This window comes from Zea mays, chromosome 1 (genome assembly GCF_902167145.1).
Source record: "Zea mays cultivar B73 chromosome 1, Zm-B73-REFERENCE-NAM-5.0, whole genome shotgun sequence".
Taxonomy (NCBI): Eukaryota; Viridiplantae; Streptophyta; class Magnoliopsida; order Poales; family Poaceae; genus Zea; species Zea mays.
The window spans coordinates 264,479,426-264,502,952 of record NC_050096.1 but is presented as its reverse complement, the minus strand read 5'-3'; the positions used below and the strand labels follow the sequence as shown (position 1 = coordinate 264,502,952).

Sequence of the window (23,527 nt, the reverse complement as noted above, 5' to 3'; positions counted from 1 at the left end):
GTTAGCATGTGGATTCTTGTGAGCTCACCCACCTTTTCTAATCCCACAACCACAAAAAAAAAAAGAAAAAGATTAGTGAGATATGTATGGTTAACTGCCAGCCCTGTCACTTTCTTCAGTCAACCTAAATAAAGGAGAGTAAGTAAAGCGTGATTCCTCCATTTATCTAACAAAGTAAATGCCGCCCTAACTACAAAAAGGCTCTGTACCTTCAGAGAGAGAGAGAAAGTTCCACTGCTGCTTGTTCACGTGTGGGTGGGGTTCGGGAGATTGGATTGGATTCAGCGTGAGTGAGGCACAAAGGTATTTGGTGGATATGCATGGTGGTGGGGAGTGAGAAACGGTGAAATTTCATTAAACTAGAACGGGCGGCAATTGCACAAAAAACAAGTTAAAGTGCTCTAATGTTGATTGTTTTGTTGCACAAAGCAAATTCACCTAATATTACTAACCGTGATTCTTTAAATAATGACGATGCCGAGATGCGTCACATCGGAAACCTAATGCACTTGGAAGGAACAAATAATTTTATCCAGCTAGCAGAGTTCACAGTAGGGGTGGGGTGGGGGGGGGGGGGGGGGGGGGGGGGGGGGGGGGGGGGGACGACGAAAGAGAGAGATGGAACATTGTTTGACAAAACTAAAGGCCGACGTCACAGATTGTCACCTAGTACAGCTCGTATACTACCACTTGACCCTTTCGGTACGCCCACACACACACACACCACTACACATGTGCGCGGCACTTAATAATTCTTCGCTCCTCCTTGGAAGGCAAACCGAAACACCACATCCAACGAAGATGGCACAGATTTTGATCCCATGTCGACATGCTACGTACTAGCCTTTTGATGGAGAAGTCTGAGTATACTAGTGAGATGAAGATGATGGAGAACACAGACCATCACACCACTTATCCTAAGCTATCATCGATCTATAATAGATACATAGAGCGTGTTTGGTTCGGCTTTTTTCTGGCCAGCTTATCTGAAAAGCTGGTTGTGGGGAAAAGCTGGCTGTTGGGAAAAGCTGGTGGTTAGAATTTAGGTGTTTGGTTCGCCAGCTTTGCAGAAAAGCTGTTCGTCAGAATCTACGTGTTTGGATAATCAGATTCTCATATTGCAGATTCTGTTCGAACAAACGATAAAATGAAAGCCATAACGCAGATAAAGGTCATTACACAATAATTAGTGGAGTTGATTACATCATAAGTACTGTTACAATCACTAAGTTAACTACGACACTAATGCATTAGCAATTGCATCTTGAAAATCACTCATGTCTAACTCATCAGATGTACTAGTACTACTCTCACCTGCAGGTACATCATGACTTAGGCTATTAGCTCCTACTTCATCAAAATCTCTATCGTGTAGAGCACTATCTCTAATGAAGTTATGCAATGTCATACATGCAATAATTATCTTGGATTGTTTCTCAAGCGAAAATGAAGGGAGACTTAATAGAATTCTCCACTTCATTTTGAGCACCCCAAATGATCGCTCAATAACATTTCGTAGAGATGAGTGCGCATAGTTGAATACTTCTTTGCTCCCAATAGGTTGCCTCGCATTTTGCCATTCTGTAATGTGGTACTTCTGACCCTTATAAGGTGCAAGGTACCCCTTTCTATTTGGATAACCCGAATCGACAAGATAGTATTTACCTGCACAAACACAAAATACAAATGTTACGTACATATGACATAAAATAGTACTGTATTCTACAAATGTACAACATATTTATATACCTTCCGGTGGATGGGGGAACCTGTCCGCATAAGTTATTAAAGTATCCTGTAGTACTCTTGTGTCATGTACGGAACCTGGCCATCCTGTCACAACAAATGTGAACCTCATATCGAAGTCACATACGACCATTACATTCTGCGACGTGTAACCGTGTCGGCCAATATATTTCGCTTGTTCCGAAGCCGGGACTGCCGCTGGAAAGTGACTACCATCTATTGCGCCTATGCAATCCTTGAAGTGTGGCCAAAACCTTGGCTCTCGCAAACGATGATGAATCTCGACGAAATGTGGGTCTTTCGGCTTGATTATGTCAGATGACATCTTATAAAGTGCATTAAGGACATCACTACACTTGCGGCTAATTGTTTCCAATGAGTGACCAAATTTATTTCTGATCTGCCTAAACGATTGTGGACCCCCACATGCCCACAAGAATATGCCAAGAGCTTCCATAGTACTAACACCCCGGCTTGGAAGTAGACCATAATTTTGTACCAACGTGTCATGCAATCGTCTAAAAACAGTTCTTCGCATGCGAAACATGTCAAAACAGTCGTTACTAATCTCCAACGTTCTCTGAACCCATTGAATACCAGATTCGACCAATGTTCTTCTAGGAGCCTGACTGAAATGCCTGCCCCATATGTCTACAGCATATAGAGTAAATCTATACCCATGGATGGACAAAGTGCAAATCAAGAGTAAAGGTATGTTTCTAAGCCTTAGTGCGCATTTCCCTTTCTTGGCCGTGTGTGTGCGCATTTTGCTGTGGATTTGTGTGTGTTGCTTCTCTCCCTTACTCCGTGCTTCTTTGTGAACTTCAAGTGTAAGGGCGAGAGACTCCAAGTTGTGGAGATTCCTCGCGAACGCGATAAGAAAAGAAAAGCATAACACTGTGGTATTCAAGTTGATCATTGGATCACTTGAGAGGAGTTGAGTGCAACTCTCGTCCGTTGGGACGCCACAACGTGGAGTAGGCAAGTGTTGTACTTGGCCGAACCACGGGATAAACCACTGTGTCTTCTCTGTGTTGAACTCTTTGTGGTTATCGTATTGGGCAAGATCTTCTCTCTAGCCACTTGGCATTAACTGTGCTAACGCTTAATCAAAGTTTTGTGGCTTAAGTTTTTAAGTTTTACAGGATCACCTATTCACCCCCCCTCTAGGTGCTCTCAATCAGGTGTGCTGTTTTCACCCCCACCTAAAGTGGCTTCCAAATGATCATCAGAAGATGAATTAGCATCCTCGACGCCAGGAACAAGGGTTCTTTCATTTGTGCAGACAATGGGTCCAAACATAACCTTTAGCTCGTCCTCATTCTCTAGGGGGGCTGTTTTGAACATAATACATCCTGGCATTGCCTGCACCAAATGGTAGTTCCTAGTTTTAGATGGCCAATACTATTGTTAGTCTAGGAAAAAAAAGATCTACTTACTTCATTTTGCTTGGCCCACCACTCATCTGGCGCACTGATTGAACCAGTATGAGGGTCTCGACCAAGACCTGTAGCCCTTTCATTAAGAGTTTTCCACTGGGTAAACATTCTCTTCAACGAATCCCACCTATTCTTCATTTGATCCCTTGTGTACGTGCGACCAGTGCGTTCCTTAAACTTTCTTATCAGGTTAGCATACCCTTCGGTGTTTAGGAATTGTTGTGGCCTGTTCCGTGCATTCACCTCTTCTACACATATTTCTGTGTAAATTTTGGTTGCTCTACTATCCCACTTAGCTATCACTTTGCCAGACTTGTCCATCTACTCACAAAAAGTGTACACGATTGAAAAAACGTATTCAAGTTTCAGTAACTACGACAACAAAGTTAATAGGGAACTGACCATACTGAAATAAAAGTAGTACCATAAGCGTTCACATTCGTTTGTCATAATTACATAAAGGGAGTGACGAAATGAAAGTGCTGCTCAACACAAAAGCACAACGAACAGTTTTCAAAGTCCCATTTACCAAAAGCCTGATCTATCCCAGTCGAACTACTAACACCTTACTGTAACATGATCGAAGTTAAACTTCATTGTCACTAAACGATGGCATCTGGTCCGAGTCATATTCAACACCCCAGAAGTTTGCAAAGTGCTCAGCAAAGTCCCAATCCGGACTAAGGTACTCGTCAGCTGGGGGTGGTGAGGACAAGGCAGACGGTTCATAGCTCCTGTCCGCAGGGTTGTTTACGTTGTTCACGTTGTCCAATTTTTCTTGCAACACCAGAGAGTCTTGCTCAAGCATGCAAGCAATGTCCTCCAATGCTACACGTAATTTGGTTGCCTCAAATGAGGTCAACCCGCGTCCTGGACGAATAGTTTCACGAGCTACGCAAAAAATCTTGTCCGCAATCTCTTGCATCCTTCCAATTGCCTTGTCGGCTATGGAGTCTGCTGAATCCATCTGATGTGGATTAAGGTGGTTAGTGAACTAGACAGTACGACAATTAACTTACATCCATTCAGATACTCTACCAAATTTGGGTTCAATATACAATCATAAAGATAATGAGGTTGGCAATCATGGAGGGTATCCCTGAACCCTTAATATGAGGGATACAACATATCAATGGATTGTAGTTAACCAGGAACAATAATTGGTAATCTGTTCTCTATTGAAAAATAACATCCCCCCATAAACAATGTCTGTGTTGTCTTATCCTAACCGTCGACTCATTGTTCAGGTGTACTGACAAAGAATGAACTAAAACAAGCCATGGATCCACGTTATTGGAACAAATACACAGCATGTATGGTGACAAATAATTCATCAACAAATTGAGTGGCACGGTACCTTTGCTTAACTGGAGGTTGCAACCGAAGTCCTCGAATCCCAGATGATCTTGGAACCGAACACCTTGAACTCGAAGTGATACGACAATCTGTAGGCGGAATTGAAGAAAAATGTTCTGTTATTACGTGGTTGATGACAGTGGACCTACTGGACATGAGGGGAAGGGGTGTCGCGGGATCGAGGATGAACCCTAGCAACACGACATCACGCAGCGGGGTGGGTAACGATTCCAGGTAGACCGTACCTTACGAAGATGCAGACGCGATGGTTGGGACGACGCGGAACCTTGAGGACGGAGCAAGGGCGTCGGCGTCACTGCGGCAACCATACGGACAGAGGAAAAGGGTGAAGGAAACGCGGCAATGCGAGGAGAAGACGGTGCGGACGGCATAGGGAGGAGGGATCCGTACCTGCGTACACCGGCGGCGATGCGTGTGGTGCGGACCGGCGGCGCTCCGTTCGGTTCGCGACGGCGGCGGAGGAGCGTGCGAGGGAACCCTAGAGGCTAACTGCGCGCGGCTTCGGACGAAAGCCAACTGAGCGGCGCTTCGCGAGGTAAGTGGGCGGGCGGCTTCTTACCCAATCGCTTCGCCCAGAAGCCGCGCCAGAAGTTGGGCGTTTGGTTTCAGCTTCTGGCGGCCAGAAGCCGCCCAGAAGCTGAACCAAACAGCCGCATAGATAGATCCACCTTGATGGTGGCTACTATAACCAGCTAGCATTATTGCCGCCCACACACTACTATAGATGTCATGAGATGACCATGCATATGCATATACACGGTACGGCTTTATTACCAAATGCTCTGTGACTCTGAAGTAACCACCTGGGAAAAAAGAAGCTAATAAAGCCTTGTGCTTTAAGGCACACTAGCAACCTTTCACATTAGGTGGTGGCAGCAGCAGCAGCAGAAGCAGGCCCAGCTGCTATGGCGGCCATGGCGGCAGAGAACATGGACATGCGTGTCTATGTTTATGTAGTAGGACCACGCAAAGCGGAGGATGAGAGGTGCAGATAAAATGTGATGTTACATCCACTCCACTGGGTGGCGATGGATCGGAATCATCGCTCCTGCTTTCAGCCTCTGTCACAGGGCAAGGAGTTGGAATGTTGATAATGAAAAGGAAGTTGGAATGTTGATAATGAAAGGGAAGTTGGAATGTGATAGGTAAACCATTCTTATTCATCTCCTCTTTTTATTTCTTTTTTCTTTGTTGTTGTTGTTGGGTGAAATCTCCATGGCTGCTCCATTATTGCTCCCTCGTACCCTCAATTCAGAAACAGACACCGCGTGATGGACCGCGCACGCTAGTCCAGGGGATCCATGAGCCACTCAAGGTGCTCCCATAAATCTCATACTCTGGTTAATGCATGCCTAAACGACAGCCGTTTATACGGCCTGCTGGAGATGGAGATGGCCTCAGAGGAGTCAGGCCTGGGCGTCCTCGCAAATGCCAAAAAGCCTACTGTTCCATTCCATCCCATCCCATCCCACACGGACACGGCCCCGTGTCGCGCGGAGTGCCGCTGCCGCCGAAAGAAGGTGCCGGACGGGCGGGTGCAGTCGGTGCGCCAGGATCTGGATGCCGCCACTGCTGCTTGCCGTTGGCGTCAGGGTCAGGCTCTCCAGTCATATGGATGGACCACAAACGCGTCTCTCTTTCCCTGGATCTATGCGGCGGCCCTTCCATCCCACCCACCATCAGCGTCTCTCTAATTGCTGCAAACATACAGGACAGAGAAAGAAACACCCCAAGAAAGCTCCAGAAGCAAACTCGCAACTAGGAGTACGGCACGGAAGCTCATGCTAGAAGCAACCCACTTGCAGCACTGGAGGCCTGTAAAAAAAAGAGAATGCAGTTTTAGACCAGGAAAAAAAACCGTACACAAAATTGTATCGTCTGATTTTTTTTTATTATTTGCGTTTCTCCAGAAACAGTAGATAAATGAATAAATGCAGAACAGTGATGCGTCGTGCAAGGTTCTGTTTGCGGTAGAACAGGATACAACAGTACAAGAGAGCAAGGAAAAAAAAAGATAGGGATGCCGAGTGAGGCCGATTGATGCTGAAGGAAGCCAGAAATACAGAGACCTAACGCTAACGCAAAAAGGCGAATGGCTACGAAAGCTACCATAAGAAATAGACCGATGGTTACTTGGTCAGAAAGACAGACAGGTAGGCTGGCTGGCAATCAGCGATTAGGGCTGCGCATCTGATCATCCTGTTCCACGACACCAAAAAACCAAACGACCTCATTGCCTACCTGCTTAACTTTAACAAAACCTTGGATTGCATTGGGTAAAGAGGGACAGGCAAGCAGGCAGGCAGCCCTGGTTGTACGCCCAGATCGCGAAATCTGAACCTAAAACAAACCACACAATGCTACGCCACGATGATGGACCCCTACTGACTCCATGGATATGTAGAGTAAGCATGCACACATTGCTTTCTCCAGATGAGACAAGTGTAGAAAAATGACTTGGCTGCTGGAGGAGTCGGAAAGAAACCAGACTCCAGGGTGACGCTCATAGTCCAAATTCTTGTCCGGGTGAGGAGGCAGACGGGACGGCGACGGCTGAGCAGGCTCAGATGTTCAAATCAGGGACTGTTTCAGTCTGATCATCCAAGCAAGCCAAAGAGAGACGGTTGCACAGCCTGAATAAGGTGTGCTCTCTTTCCTCCCAATGGATAGACATCAGGTGAACAATGGCAGTGGTCTGCGCTGGCCAGACCTATACCTGTGATGAAGAGACGTTTAGCAACTGACTTCCTCTAAAGCTTGCGAGAGACGGTTTAGCAATTCGTTTTAGACTAATCATGCATTCATTAACACATGGATGTAGTTTACACATATATCTATATCCATTATCATTCGAATGAATGTGGACGGAAAAAAAAATGGGCTACAAAGAGAGCAGACCAAAAAAAAATTAGAGACCAACAAAAAAAAGCTAACAGACGCCCAGCAAAAATCTAAGAGGATAATGATGTTCGAGCAATAGGCTGTAAGAAGCCAGAAAGCCACCTAAAATGGGGGGGGGGGGGGGGGGGGGGGGGCATAAAATTAGATTTAGGTCTATGTCAGGTGGTAAGTATGGGAATTGAAGTGAGGGGCAAGTAAAGATAATGGTTAGCTAGCTTCCTAAGGTCAAGGCAGGGTGCAGGGGAACGGACACCAAGACCAACCAGAGAAGCTGGTTCCCAAACAGCGCAATTCTGTGGAAGTTGCCAACCTCGAAAGGCAGGCCCCAGCCACACAAAAAAGTTGTTTATCAGATCGGCAATGCTACCCCCCCAAGGACAGCGACATGCAAGCAAAGAATGGTGCACAAGGAAGACGCATCGACATGGAAATCCAGATGGGTCACTACTCACTAGGGGCTGGCTGACCGTGACTGGAGGAGCAAACAAAAAGTAAAAGCATGCGCTCTCGGTGGCCAATAATGGAGCCAACAAACTTAGGAGCCCATGATGCAAGGTCCACAATGTAAGTTGTGGAAGTAACAGCAAACAGAAAGGCTACCAAAGAGACAGGCATAAATGCTTACCAGAAGGAAAAAAGCAGGATACTAAAAGGGCGCCTAGTCTCCATCCTTTTCTTCGTTCGGATGACTTCAGGATAGGCTTGCCTAAACTATCAGCCACTAACTCCCATCAAAATCTAGCTTTTTATTGCATCTGACCAGGCTCATGACCACTACTATAGGTGCCCTCTTGTGGTGTCTGCACAACCTGGTCCCGATCGCTGCACACCCCGTATATGCTCCTCGCTTTCATGGGCTATAAACCGAGCGGCAGCCAGCTAGCATGATTTCACCTCAATGTGTCCACACCATTCATAATCTTGTCGGTTGATCTTTACTCAGAATATGCCCATCTGGTTATTATTCCAACAGATCCCACTGAAAGCTCCGTTTAGCGTTGCAGTTGAGTCTCGAGAACATCAGGGTGATGCATCTCCCACCGAGGCATTCCTTGCGCGTTGTGGACAGCCACTTTGGTACTGAAATCAACACATACACAAGATACTGAGTGAGGTACCATTGAAAAGGATCCAAACATGTGCCTATTAGTAGCTAGTTCTGGGGATTGGGATAACCATTGCTAGAGCTTTTCCCCGCATTTAGAATCTGATCCCAGATCAACAACAGCACTGAGTGCCCCCCTATTAGGTTGACCATTATTCGGCAAAGCAACAATGTAACCCACAAGCTTTCAGAGAGAGAATGGCATCAGTCCGTCAGCACTCAATCAGAAAGTTTCTTTATTTGACAACTATCAATTTTGACATAAAGCAGCACCTTCACCAAAAAAAAGAAACGATAGTACAGCATACCTGCCATGAAATAGCCTGACAATTACATGGTCGCATACCTGTTCCTGATGGATATAGATAAAGAAATAATTCATTGGCGAGCATTTCTCATATTTGACCCTACTGTGAGTTCCCTCTGCCCAGATGTTACTAGCGCATCACAAAGAAGTGGCGCTAATAATCCCAGGCGCACAAGTCTTGGTTAACAGAAACAGGACAATCTGCAACATGAATTTGCTGATTGTATAGGATGCAAAAGCCACAGGGCAAAATTCTGAGTGAGCACACTGCAAACCATAATGAGGTTTATGACAGTTTGATCAACACAATGCCTCACCCTGGTGGCTTACTGGGAGTGTATGGTCCACATCTGGATGATAAGAAGCTTTTGTTTTTACAAGAACTCCGTTTGGTGCGTTCTATGTGCCAGGGACCTTGGGTGATAGGGGGTGACTTCAATCTTATAAGCCGGGCAGAAGATAAAAATAATGGTAATCTGGATAGAGCTATGAAGTGTCGGTTTCGGAGGCTTATTAATGAGCTTCAGCTTATGGAATTACTGATGTTAGGGAGGCGCTTTACATGGTCGAATAAACGGTCTTCCCCGACCTTGGTTCGGCTGGACAGGGTCTTGTATACCAGTGAATGGGAGGACATCTTTCTGGACTGTTTATTGCAAAGCACTGCTTCTTTGATCTCGGATCACTGTCCTTTGGTGCTCGATGGCTTCATAGATGAGGTGGCAAGTTCATGGTCTCAGTCGGATGAAGCTACATGCCCTCTCCAACGTTTTGCAGATAAGTTGAGTAGACTATCACAGCAGTTGCAATCCTGGAGCCAGAAAAAAGTTGGGCACATCTCAAGACAATTGTCAATGGCAAAAGGGATCCTTCATAGACTAGAAATGGCCAGAGACTTGAGCTTTAACATCTCAGGAGGAATGGTTGTGCTGGAGGTTGAAACAACACTCTTTGGGGCTGGCATCCTTGCAAAGAACAATGGCTAGACTCTAGAGCAAGGTTTTTAAGTCGTCCGACTAATCGCTAGTGCAAGCTCAATTAGGGTCTTTGACTCGACTAGAGCGACTAGCAAACGATTAGTCATCCTAGTCGTCGACTACTCATGATTAGTCGTCCGGCTAGGGGTTATGGTAGACTAGTTATACCTGTTTTGGGCCTCTAATCCGGTCTCTGGTACATGGAACGACTCACCATTTGTACAACACAAACACTGTTTTGCTCTACCTGTACCAATACGGTACACGCATTACGTAGCGCACAGTCGCACGTGCACCATTCTCTAGCGCCCCACCCCCTTCTCTAGTGTCATCGCCCCTTCTCCATTGCCGCCACCCTCCTCTCCTGCCGCCATGTTGTGTTTCAGCGGCCCTCTGCTTGAATCGTAGCTGCACCCCCTCCATCGCACGGTGGCTGCAGTCTGCAGAGGGCCCCCTGCGGCGCGTGCTCGTCCTCTGTTCAGCCTCGACTAGGTGACCACTCCTCTGTACAGAATTCAAAGACCGAGATGAGCAACTCTTCTGACAGTAATTACTCTGTTATTTTTGTTGTTCAAGTGAATCAGTGTTGATTTATTGAGCAGTATTGTGCCCGCCTTGGCCTCCTCTTGAGTTGCGCTTCGCTTATCCTGCTACAGCTACACACACACGGTCCTGTTATAGGTGGATGACTATAGGACGACTAGGAGTCGACTAGGCTCGACTAATCAAGCAAATCGACAACTAATCACGATTAGTCACCTTATCGGTGCTCAGACGACTAGAGTCGACTAGCCGACTTTAAAACCTTGCTCCAGAGTGGCCTATGCTGGTTGAAATAGGGAGATGCAAATACCTCCTTTCACCATCATGCAAGGTACAAGAAAAAGAAGAATTTTATTGGCAAATTGAAAGTGAATGACATAATTATAATGGATCAAGAGGAAAAGGAGGTGTGTAGCTTTTATAACAGCCTGCTAGGGACAGTAGCGCACAGGGATTTTTCTTTGAATTTGGAGGCTTTCCATCGCCCAGCCAGCAGTCTCCAAGATTTGGATCAGGCGTTCTCTAAGGAGGTTTGGAAAGCTATCAAATCACTCCCCCCCCCCCCCCCCCCCCCCCCCCCCCCCCCGACAAGTCCCCACTTCCAGGCCCAGATGGGTACACCGGCCACTCCTATGAAATTGCCTGGCCGATTATAAATGCTGATTTCTTGGTTGCTTTAAATGTGATCCTCCATGGTGATGTCCAAACTACATCTCCTCAATTCAGCTTATGTGATCCTTCTGGCAAAAAAGATAGAGGCTCTTGAAGTAAAATATTTTTGTCCGATCAGCCTGATCCATAGTTTTGCAAAACTTGTTACCAAAATATTGGCTAATAGGCTTGCTGCCAGGCTTCCTGAGTTAGTGTCGCCAAATCAGAACGCCTTTGTGAAAGGGAGAAGTATTCATGACAATTTCCTACTGGTGCAGCAAATAGCCAAAGCCATCTACAAGCAAAAGCTATCCGGAATCCTCCTCAAACTTGATATTGGCAAGGCCTTCAATTCTGTTTCGTGGCCTTTTCTACTTGAAGTTCTCGGGCACCTAGGTTTTGGCCCTATCTGGTGTAACATCATCTCAAAGCTCTTGTGTTCTTCATCTACTAGGGTGTTGATGAATGGAATGCCCGGAGAGCTTATTTCCCACCAGCGTGGTTTGAGACAGGGGGATGCTCTTTCACCAATGCTGTTCATACATAGTCATGGATGTGTTGCACTCTCTGTTCTTGAAAGCCAATGAGTTGGGTCTATTGCAACCCCTTCTAAGACAGGGTACTGCAATTCATTAAAAATATCCTATCCTAGCAATGCAAAAATAGAGGAATGAGTGATCATCCACCGGACATGACTGAAGTAGCTAAGTAACAATAAGCACGAAGAAACAATTAGAAATCATGAACATAGAAAGGTTGGCAATGTCAACAGATTCAGGAGCTAGGATACCATTGGATGTGCTAGAAGGAAGAAAAAACTTCAGCTACTGCCTACTGGTATTTGGAGCTTCTATAGGTGCTTTCTGTAAGGTTGTCATAGACTGACTGCTTCATATGTGGCCAAGCAAACATTTCCTTTAATGTTCTGTAAGTCACTGGAAAACCATTGTGCCCTCCCAAAGGACTGGCATGGAGAGCAGAATTGAGCTGTAGTGCACTATCGACACCAATCTAGACTCTTCCTTTTAATTCTTAGAACAGCTTGAGTAAAGTGTGCAACTGTTTTACCCATTGCAAGCTCAGCAAGGATTTGGACCAACGGGATCAGTAGAATAACCCAGGATAACCTGTTCCAATCAAACTGGTTTGCTGACAGAGAGAGCTGACGGTTGTTAACTTTTGACCAACAATTAATTACAACCTTGTAGAATACAGCATACATATTTGGTATTATTGGATTCATATTTGAAAATTTGAAAACACTTCCATATGTTCAATTCATAGTCATGAACATTATTGATGTAGTTTATTGATTGGTAGATGGGATAGCAGATGGATCTGTGACTCGCCATCCCTTGGAGGCTGAGCTGCACTTCTTTGATCTATTTTCTGCTTAATTTCAACTGGTACAAGGGTGCTCCTTTTATAGAGACAACTTGACCCCTAAGCAAATATCCTAACCGAATCTACCTTATCTCTAAACTCTATCCTACTCCTATCTCTAACTAACTCTATCCTAATGGATCTGCTCAGTCCAATAGGTCTAACCTAGCTGGCCCCATCAATTGCCCATAACAATTATAATATATGAAAAATTAACAGTCAAGTCGCGATGTTACTGATAGTGCTGAGTCAAACCGCGACTTACAAAAATAAAAGGAGAGTATGATACGGTTTATAATGAATGAACATCTGACTGTATTATTTATCAGAAAGGTTCAAGCCAAAAGAAGCAAACCACATATTATGATAAGTAAGGGCTACAAATGCAGTCAGATGCTACTAGTGGCTAACGCGCGCCTTGCGCGCTTATTTCTAAACGTTTGTATAAATTTAAACAAAGGAGTTTGTAGGGTGCAATATTAATAATTCTTTGTTACGGTAATAAAACACTTGTATAAATCCTAAAACTATTTCGAACTGTTTATCATGCAAAATATTGCATCCATCATTCACTTTTTAGGTAGAAGATATTATATCAAGTTACAAAATGATGACATCCGTTGTTTTATGCCATATTTAAGCGGGGCCTTATCCAAAATAAACAAAGTTGTAGTGCTTCAGTTGCCTGTATAGTTGACTAGCTTGGTTGAGGGGTTATGTACATATGTTTAAGATTGATAGCAAAAGATGGGACACTGCAGATAAGTGCTGAAAATGTGGTTTTCTTGTGGTCGCATGCATCATTCTTGGTGGCCTTTTTGGCTTGTAGAGTCTATGATGCGTAGTGGTTCTTGTTTGATTCTGTAAAACAAAAGTATTAATTTTATCAGTTTTGTCAGTTATTAAACAATGGAATACTTGCGATCTGTGTAAAAGTATATATGCAAGCAAATAATGTTAGTATTGCTATATGTATATACTAAAAGTTTTTTTCTACAAGGTGTTATAAATGGTATGTATAATTGTATATACCTTTTTGGTAAGTAAATATATGTACTGATTGGTAGGAAGTTTATTGTATAGAAGCTTACTTTTTTGGAGGAGATTGAAGAGGAGGTTCAGCTCTTTTATCTTTGTCATAAGCATGCTTATTAAAACGACGTTAAAACGTCGTTTAAACGACGTTTAAACTATAAAACGCTGCCAGAACACCGAAACGCTAAAACGTTTAACACTTGCGCGTAAAACGTCGTTTTACGACGTTTAAACGTCACGTTTTGACGTTTAAACGCAAAATAGCGTTAAACGCCGCGTTTCGGGCGTTTTACTTCCGCCAGCAAATTTTGGCCCAGCGGCCAGCCCAATTAGGGAATAGGGATTCCGCCTGCCCAGTCCGTCCAGTCCGCTGTAGCCGCCGCGGTGCCTCCAGTCCGCGCCGTCCCTGTCCCTGTCCGCCCACGCCCATCTGGTGCAGCCGCCGCGGCGCCTCCAGGAGTCCAGGCCGCCATCGCCTGTGCCAGGCAGCGCCATCCCTGTCCGCGTCCGCCCATCCGCCGCCCCCACAAGGCCACAACAGGGACGTCCGCCACCCGCCAAGCAGGGCCAGTCCGCCTGCTCGCTTGCTCCAGCACTATCTGGTATGCTCAAGCACTATCCCCATCAGACGACGTTTAATATATCTGGTATGCTCATTGCTCAAGCGAACAGCATTGCATTCAGTTGATGTTGCTCGCTTGCTGTTGCTTCAGCACTTCAGCAGTTGCTCAAGCGAACAGCTTGCCTGTTGCTCGCTTGCTGAAGGATTGAAGTGCTGTGTTCTGAACATGCATTCCATTATTGCAGAATAGATTGGAGGAGAAATGGCTGATTTTAGCACGGATGATGTTGGTTTAGATGATTTGGATGATGGTTATTGAGTGCTTGAGTAACACATGTGTGCTTGTGGTTGTGGACATTGCATTCCACTTTATTTTGCACAATATTATTATGTGAACTTATGTTGGTTGTTTGGTATTTGACTTTATGTTATTGTCTGAAATTATTATATATTGAAATTTCTCTATGTTGTTTAAAACTACGTTTAAACTTTGTTTAAACCGTTTAAAAGTTAAAACTCCACCCATGAGCGTTTCAACGTTTCGTCGTTTTAATAACCTTGGTCATAAGAGTTTCCTGCAATATGAAATGAATTACACAAAAAAAACAGATGTCTACACCCGTATTGGTACATTTTTAGCGCAAATGTAGACAAAGATTAGGTGGCACATTATCAGATAAACATACATAATTTTTTTGGCACCTAAACGTTTTATCATGTACACAGAATAGATACATTGCAATATTTTGCTTTATCTTTAGGAAAGGTCTGTGCTCTGTAGTATAGGATGCATTGGTTCAGTTGAAGCATATATTATCAAGTCAATGCTGTCATGGTTTTGTAAGATATGTTAAATGTCATTATCAAACAAATACTCCCTCCCGTGTCCTATTAATTATAGTTTTGGACAAGTTTCGAGTCAAAATTAAAACTTTGACTACAAATAATTATTTCTCTACCATATTAAAGCACCAGTTTCAACGATCGTCCCTCGTCATTTTTTTACAAAGAACCCATTGTATTTCTTCAAAATCAACCTGCAGTCCCATACCCCATCCTATCCTATTTGTTTGCACAGCAGCGTTCTCGCACCTGTCGCTCTAGCAACAAACCGCGTCCATTTCGCAACAACCTCCGTCCGCTTCTTCCGTTGTTGCACCGCCACCGGCGAGGAGGATTAGTGTGCTCGCCTCCAGATAAGGATGCTCACTAGGTGATAAAAGTCGCATCGAGTCCAGCCAACTCTAAACCTCCTCATCGCAACCAGGGACCGGGAGCCCATCTTCTAGTTCACTCGTCTTCCGCTCCGGCGCGAGCTCCGCTCCGCTCCTTCAACATAGGGTGTAGTTCGTGCATTCCACACATCACCAAATGTAGCGAGGTCTTATACAGATTTCTAGCCATTTAACTGTGGAACATTGCTAGAGCATAACTATGAAAACGTTTTGTTCATGCCGAATTCATTTCACATTGAATTTTAAGTGAAACCAACTATGCAATTGGAAATGAGTACAAGGCTCTGTAAAAACGGAAAATGTTTTTATTGTTTGATATGATACTCTAAAGGCAAGAGCAAGTATGTATTTCAGTAATCATGTTAAGCGTTAGAGAATAAACTTGTTGTATTTGGTATTTCAGGAATGATCTTGTTGGCGTACTTGTGCTTTTCTATGTCTCGCTAAACTTGAAGAAAATTGTTAAGCCATCACCATAAATGAATTTGCATGTGTTACCTATGGAATCTCAATGATGATTTTGGTTAGGGCATCACGCATCAGATCTACACCATCTTCTCGCTCCCAAGTCCTAAGCCAAAACATTGGCTATAATTTAATTCGAGTATAGGGGCTTCTTTTCAACTCATTTTTTTGGGTCTTTTGGCTAAGATCAAGTGTAATATTTGTTTCACCAATTCAATATCTGGTATATAAACAATATGTCACTTTGACATTAAATTCATTTATTATGGGTATTTTTATGTGGAGGGTCCATTAAGACTCTCAAGTGTCGCTTGGTCACTCAATCAATATCATCAAATATGGTTGGGTACCGTCGCAACGCACGGGTATTAAACTAGTTGTTATTTAGTTTTGAAACCTAATATTTATATACACCGATTTGTTTTAAAAAATACTTTTTATAAAAGTATAAATGCATTAAGAGTTTATTTATATTTTAACAAAAAAAACATTGGTCAAAGCTATATTTTGGAGATCGTGACATTGTCTTAAACAACAATTAATAGGACACCGGAGGGAGTACATGCTATCGCTGTTTACGAACATTGTGGAATGAAACTATATTTTTTATGGCATAACCATTTATTTTGTTTGACCTTTAGTTTATTCAGTGTCATCTTGCTGCTATTTTATTTACATTTTATTGTGATTTGGTTTTTGGTATACTGTTGAATGATCATTTCTATATGTGTAAGCAAAAACATTTGATTCTTTTTTTTGTTTTAAAATTCGTTTGTGCTGGTTGCATCAGGTGTGTAGGACTGTTCATATAGGGAGTTTCTGTTAGGTTCTAAAATTTCTGATGACTTTATTGAATATTGAGTCTCTAATAATGAAGGATTATTATTGCTATGTCATATTAGGTACATATTTATAGACACAATCGAAGGTGAAAAGTAATCTGTTCACAGTTTTAAAAACCATTGATCTATCATACCTCCTCTTAGCGCTAAGATTATAAGCTATCGAGGAAGCAAACAAAGTGGAAGGCATGTCGTGACATACGAATTACAAGGAGATTTTATGTTAACATCAAAGAAAGTGTTAGGTTTAAGTAGCATATATTGTATGCTTCAGCAAATCGGAGTCAGATGTGAATATCTTAAGCAAACAAAATTGTTGCTTACACTGAGAGTGGGAGACTCGCAACATTCTAATAGGCCAATTCAGAGCGAAGACATGATGGCTCCAAATGAAGTAAGTTTGGGGATCGAGGCTCGAAGAATGCCATCAAATAGAGGCACAATTACGACATGTACAATAATAGACTTTTAGCATTTGCCAGTCAAGGCCATTTGTGCAAAAACGCCAAAATTCAAAATGAGCACGGCGTGAAGCAAGATCTACTGTGAAGTTTGTGATGAAGGATGCTTGGCCAGATCTAGATGGGAGTAATGTAATTGTGTAAATAAGCAAGAGAATTATATCATGTGCAACCACTGAATTATTCTAGGATCGCATAACAATTTTTAACATATATAATCATGGAAAATAAACTTACAAAAGAAGGATATAATACAGCATGGAAAAAGTGCAGTGTTTTTTCACATTGACTAAATGATAGTATGCCTGCTATTTTTGGACAATCAAATATTTGACAGTACCTTTAAGCAGTGATGAAGAGGCATGGAATAGGATCATGGAATGATGTAGTAGCACAATCTGTAACTTGCAAGTTGATTTGATGAACGTGATGGCTCTTAACATAAAAGAAGTAGTAGAATAATTCTTAGTATATATAAGCAATGAAGAATGCGATAACGAATTTGCAATAGTAAAAAGCAAGCAGAATCGTCTTGGTAGACCATTCTAGCCGAACAAATTGTAGTGATGCCAGGTAGGAAGCTTAGTGGAGAACCAGATATAGGTTGGTAAATGATTATAATGTTTCTCAAAGACAATTATTGTTTATGTAAGAAGTGATTGACAGAATGGTAAAATAACTTACCGAAGCATGGCAATGCTTAATCACAAAGCTGTTAATCATGCTCCATATCAGAATAATGTGGAGCGACATCGGGTAGAAATTATTGGAGGGCATGACCTACACTGATTCATGTGGAGCAACATTAGGTGATGATGGTCAAGAGAATGCAGGTCAGAAAGACCACAGACATCATAAAACTTATGCAAACCAGAGTCAAAAGTACAATATAAAGCATACCAGCGATATCCAAATAAAATGTCAGGTATGTGGCCTAGAACTAGGACTCGCATAGTCCATTGTTGTACTATACACATGAGTAAATTATGGATGTGCTATAAACTAAGGTATATCATTGTGCCCATTGCGGATGGTATGGAAAATACCTGTGAATACTTATAGAATAATGGAGCATGTATTTGTACAATTGGAGGCTTTTTCCCCGGTATAGAATAGCAAGCAGACTCATTTACGACATTGAATCGAACACTTGAAGGACACAACAACAAGAGTAGAGCACGGCACGGCATTGCTACAGGCGAACCTGATGGCCTCGGTGCAGCTCGACGTGTCGCTGATGTTACGGAAGTGGGTGGTGTCGTGGCCGCGGCACGACGCGTGAGTAGGGAAAGCGCGGTCGGCGGCGGAGGTGGTAGGTCGACGAGCGGACGATGTGGGCTATATTGTGGTGTGGCCATGTCGCAGAGCGAGCGCACAGCGAGGTCGTGCGGGCAGGGGGGCACGAAGCGCCCATGGAGCGGCATAGGCGGCGTTTGAGGCCGGAGAGGGGACAAGAGGGGGTAGAAGCGAGGTGGCGTTTGAGGCCGGGCCGCCGGGGAAGGGATGCAAACTTCGCAGTGACGATTTTGGAGGGATCCTGGCATCATGGACTCGCATCGTCTGGAAGCTTCAGTGGACGACCGTAGGGACGAGATGGAACTCTCGAGAGGCAGAGGGAGCGAGGAGAATGGAAGTTGTTGATTGACGATCGAGCGACGCCGGCGTGGATAGACCCGTCTTCGCCGATTTGGACCGGCTTTAATAATATAGAAATAACATTGTTTTGAGATATAAGCTGCATAAAGGAGCTAATCCTAGAACATTCCTAATTCAATCATATGGTGTCCTAGGATCCAAACCTACAACTGTGAGAAACTGAGAATAAAGATGTGACTTCTGGTACAAGTATCAGACTGACCCAATAGCGGAGGCTCCCATATATAAGTAAGGTTTGGGAAAGGGATAAAGCAAAGCAAGCCTTCCCCCCTCGAATGCGGAGAGGCTGCTTCAAACATGTGACCTAGTGACTCAGTGAGACAACTCTCACCACTAAACCAGTCCTGATCTTTGACTTCTGGTATAAGCATTATTTTGTCTAGTTTGCAGGGCTGCTACTTCACTTCTCAGATGGCTTCACATTTGAAGATGAGACACTGACTTTTTCAATTCTTTAGTTCTCTTTAGCTACTGAGCTGAAACAAACAGCAACTTTCCACTGAATTTAAATTGTAGTTGCATGTGCAATGAGCTGATCTGAGTTTCAACAAAATAGATGCACCGACTTTAGCTTGTCTCCTGATCAGTAAATCCACACTCCAATTATACTGCCAGCATGTTGTCTGAGTTGGAGCACGGTCGGCCAATCAATGATGCAAACTGATCATAGAATTTCAGTAAAGGACACTTATCAATTAGGTTACAGTTTTCATAAGCCTCCTTGAGGAAGACTGTGCTTCTTGCTCCCTTGTTAGTGATGTAAAAGATGCCATGATTTTTCACTAAACAAAGAAGTAACTTGCATGGAAGCCTGTACTCGTTGTGAAATATGTCTAGCTTATCAGATGTCAATCGTCTCTCCATTGTAAGGCTCAAAATCTCATGCAGAACAGCAATGGCACGCTTTCGAGACTGTGGTGTTGCAGACTCGACTCGTCTAGCATTCAAATAAGGCGAAGGAAATGCCATCTTCTGCCACCTGACAACCTCCTCAAGGTACTTCCGGTTTGGCCTAAATCCTGTTGGATACTTCAACTTGAAAGCAAAAGGACCCAAGACATTTCCATCTTTAGGAATCCCTCTACAGCCTATCTGGAAACCCTCAAAGTTCATTTTTTCTTCTCGTATTGTGACTGCTAGTGAAGAGTCCCAATTCTCCAGACACAAATGGTCCAGTCCCTTCACATCACGGATTGAAAAAAAATCAGGGTACCTTGGAATCATGTTGCTCTTGAAGTTGTTAGGTAAGCCCAGTTCAGACTGGATTAGTTCAATCTTATCCAGAGGAATCTGGCAGTCCATCGACATCATCAGTAACTTCCTAAGGTTTCTCACCAAGATTGGCTCCATTAGCTCTCGCGCTTCAGCCTCTTCACTGGATATCTTTCTGGCCTTCTCCGTAAGTGTGACAGAAATGGGCTCTCGGGAAGCACTTCCACCAGAGACATGGAAGATATTGGGGTGACGCTCGATAAGTGAAAGAAAGTTCCATTTTTGGACAAAACCAACCTCCTTTTCAAGGTCACGCACAAGTAGTGATCCTGTCTTTTGTGCCAAAATGAGGTCACGCAGACGAAGGAGAAGGGCAGGCTTCTTTTGAAGATCCATGGCCCTGTCAAGACCAGGTTCACGGTGATATACCTTCTTCTTGGGTCGGCGTCCATGGCCAGCTGAGAATGAGGACATAGCATTGAGTTGCATAAAGGGAAGGGTTCTGGGAATCAAATATACACGCCGTCCCAATCTTCTTTCCATCATTTATGAAATGAATACCAGGCTATGTAGTCACACCAGGTCCAAGCATTCAGAAGTACATATAAAGAATCGGCACGTTGCACTTTAAATTCTGCAAAAAAAATTAAAATTATATTCTCAGTCATGTAAATAGCCTACCATTTGCATGTCAGGAATCAAACTGCACAGGGGACATCTAATGTAAAAGAGGCCACTGCTTGCTGTCACCACATTCATAGTACCGACTCTCGAAATAAAGCACACAGTGAAATTCAGTTTGGAGAATCCTCACTCAACATGGGGAATTTGAGCTTGTGGCAAGATGGTGTGAATTTCAGTCTTTTTTAGGGGATTGATCCAACACTTCCATTTCAATAGGAAGTCTGCTCCATAGACGTCATATTAAACTCAGTAAAGACAGTGACACAGCTGGCGAATCTGCATGCTTAGGAACAAGATCTAAGTGCTTAAACCATCTAAACTAGGACACATAACCATAGTTAATAGTACTCCCTCCGTTTCAAATTACAAGATATTTTGGCTTTTCTAGATACATTACTTTTACTATGTATATATAAGTACATAGCAAAAACTACTCTCACGAAGGTCTCTGGCCGAAGGTACAAGGTGGTAAAATCAGTTTCTAATTGTTTCAGATCAAAGAGACTGAAATTATCCGGAAGTAGAGATGGCAACGGGGAATTCCCGTCGGCGGTCGAGCCCCCATACCCGTCCCCGTGAAGAGTAACGGGAAAACTGTCCCCCGTCCCCGTCCCCGAGCGGGGATTTTCAACCCACGGGGATCCCCGTACCCGGTACAACACAGCACAATAACAGCATACCGGTAACGGACGGAGGACTGGAGAGCCGATGAGTCGTGGATTGGAGAAGAACCGGCGCCTGGCGAGTGGTGACGGCGAGCAGCGACTGTGTTTCTGCGACGACCGATGGGATCACGCTGACGCCTGACGGGGAGCACAACCGGCGGCCGACACCTGGCGACTGGCGAGGAGGATGACTAGAGGAGAACGGGTGGTGGAGGAGGGAGGGATCGAGCCGAGCGTCCAGGGGCTGGGGTGGCGGCTACAGGAACACGAGTGCAGGACTGGGGGAGCGAGGTGCGTGGGAGACGTCATCCACCTAGGGTTGCAGATTGCTTAGGCTATCCGCAGCGGTCCCCTAAATTTTTTCTCATATATCATTGTTGTGCGTCACATCATCAAAATTTCACCATCTACCTTTTAATCTCTCACAGGGATCCCTCTATACTCCACTACAACTATAAAATATTATTATCTAACTCTATTTATCTTTTATTACTATTTTTAACTATTAAATAGAGGAGCACTGTGCAAGGAGACGCTATAGTGCTTTCTTATCTGGGGGACGTGTGCGGCCTCCCTTGCTGCCGCGCGTAGGGGGCTTTTTGGAGTCGGCCGCTGCGGGCTTAGAGGCCCCCTACGCAAGGGTAGGGGGCACGACGTGGAGGCGCTGCGGCCAGTCTTAGAGCAACTCTAAGAGTGTCTCATAATTGTGCCCATAAATTTAAAAGCGGGTCTGATTTGGAGAAAATAGGACCTAAACTAAGAGCAACTTCAAGAGACTCTATATATCATTTCTAATCTATATGAATAGAGGTTTTTATAAAAAATATTTTCCAACAACTTACTAAATAACTATCCAAATATAGCTATCTTATATTTCTGGTTTCTCGCTAGCCAATTATAAAAAACGTGAATAACTCTCTAGAGCGCAAACAAGATATAGAAAGACTATTGGAGATCAGAAAGATATGGAAAGTGGTTTTAATATAGGGTTTTACATCTGTATCCTTAGTTTTGGCACAGACCTCATTGCTACCCTTAGTTTTCGGACGACCTCAACCATACCCATGCCTCTCTCCTTTCCTCATTCATGCCCTCCCACGTCGTTTCCGTCACTTGCCATCGACTGACGTGTGGACCCAAATTTCTCTTCAGTCGTCTTCCTCTCTATCCGGTCACCTCCCCGATCCCAGATCGACCGACCCGCCGATTCCCCGAACCCCGATTCCTCATTCCTCTCCTCCCTCCCCGAACCCTGATTCCCCATTCCTCTCCTCCCTCCCCGAATCCGAGGTCGGCGCGGTGTCCTGCGGGCGCGGCGGCTGCCTCTGCTGCTCCTCCGTGCCTCCGAGCCCACCGATTCCCCATTCACCTCCTCGAACCCAGGACCTGACGCGACGACCTGCGAATCCCCGAATCCGAGCTCGGCGCGGCGGCCTGCGCAGCGTGCGGACGCGACTGGGCGCGGCGGCTGCCTCTGCTGCTCCTCCGTGACTCCAAGCCCGGCGATTCCCCATTCACCTCCCCGAACCCAGGACCCAACGACCCATTCCTCTCCTCCCTCCCCGAATCCGAGCTCGGCGCGGCGGCCTGCAGCGGCCTACCAGCGAGCGCAGAGCACCGGGCGGACGGATCCGAGAGAGAAGCACACCTGCCTCCTTCCCAACGACGGCGCCGCTCATCCGGTTCCCCGTCGACGCTCGTGGCCCGTGCACTCCCAACGACAGCGCAGCTGCTCTAGCTCCCCTTCAACCTGGTAAATCAGCTTACAGGTACTTTTTTCTTTAAGAAAACAAGAGTACCTTCTTCATAGAAATTAGTCCAAATTAGTTCAGATTCCAACACATCCACGCGGTAAACAGCAGTATGTAACAATTCCTCCTTTTCAAATGGCACTTGTGTTTAGTAGCATGTCGTGTGCGAGCAGCCCCTTCAATGCAGGACATGGATGGCCCAGGTATGGGTCTGTGCTGCTCACCCGCTGCCGCCGAGTGCGAACGTCCAGAGCCACTAGTGAGGCTCATATCGAAAAGGTCAGAGAATGGCAACTTTGGTAGGGAATTCTGAAAGTCGCCTAGAGGGGGGTGAATAGGCAAATCTTAAATTTATAAAGTTTAAGCACAACTACAAGTCGGGGTTAGCGTTAGAAATATAATCGAGTCCAAAAGAGAGGGTGAAAAACAAATCACAAGCAAATAGCGAGAGTGACACGATGATTAGTTTTACCGAGGTTCGGTTCTTGCAAACCTACTCCCCGTTGAGGTGGTCACAAAGTCCGGGTCTC

The 23,527-nt window shown here is 44.6% G+C and overlaps 1 protein-coding gene across 21 annotated transcripts; it reads right to left on the bottom strand.

The window, feature by feature from the left end:
* Nucleotides 1-1,145: 1,145 nt before the first annotated feature.
* On the bottom strand, nt 1,146-21,634 carry LOC100279310 (Ubiquitin carboxyl-terminal hydrolase family protein). Of its 21 annotated transcripts, XM_035966108.1 has the most exons (11): nt 21,262-21,634; nt 18,234-20,531; nt 17,714-17,814; nt 17,370-17,464; nt 8,640-10,356; nt 8,089-8,543; nt 4,953-7,278; nt 4,787-4,857; nt 4,543-4,630; nt 1,750-4,152; nt 1,146-1,665 (listed from the first exon to the last, which is right to left on the bottom strand). In XM_035966108.1, exons 10-11 carry the CDS (start codon nt 2,663-2,665, stop codon nt 1,235-1,237), a joined length of 1,347 nt encoding a protein of 448 aa, XP_035822001.1. In that variant the 5' UTR covers nt 2,666-4,152; nt 4,543-4,630; nt 4,787-4,857; nt 4,953-7,278; nt 8,089-8,543; nt 8,640-10,356; nt 17,370-17,464; nt 17,714-17,814; nt 18,234-20,531; nt 21,262-21,634; the 3' UTR covers nt 1,146-1,234. The 21 variants fall into 21 exon arrangements, 18 of the variants coding, with proteins under 18 accessions (XP_035822001.1, XP_035821999.1, XP_035822000.1 ...); XM_035966106.1 differs by having other exon boundaries at nt 1,750-4,630; nt 4,953-6,377; XM_035966107.1 differs by lacking the exon at nt 8,640-10,356 and having other exon boundaries at nt 1,750-4,630; nt 4,953-6,377; nt 6,804-7,278.
* Nucleotides 21,635-23,527: the final 1,893 nt, after the last annotated feature.

Coding starts and splice junctions, on each gene's coding strand:
- LOC100279310 (XM_035966108.1), bottom strand. CDS start 2,665: ATGATCAACTTGAATACCACAGTGTTATGCTTTTCTTTTCTTATCGCG. Junction 1,666..1,749: donor GTTCCCCCATCCACCGGAAG/GTATATAAATAT, acceptor GTGTTTGTGCAG/GTAAATACTATCTTGTCGAT.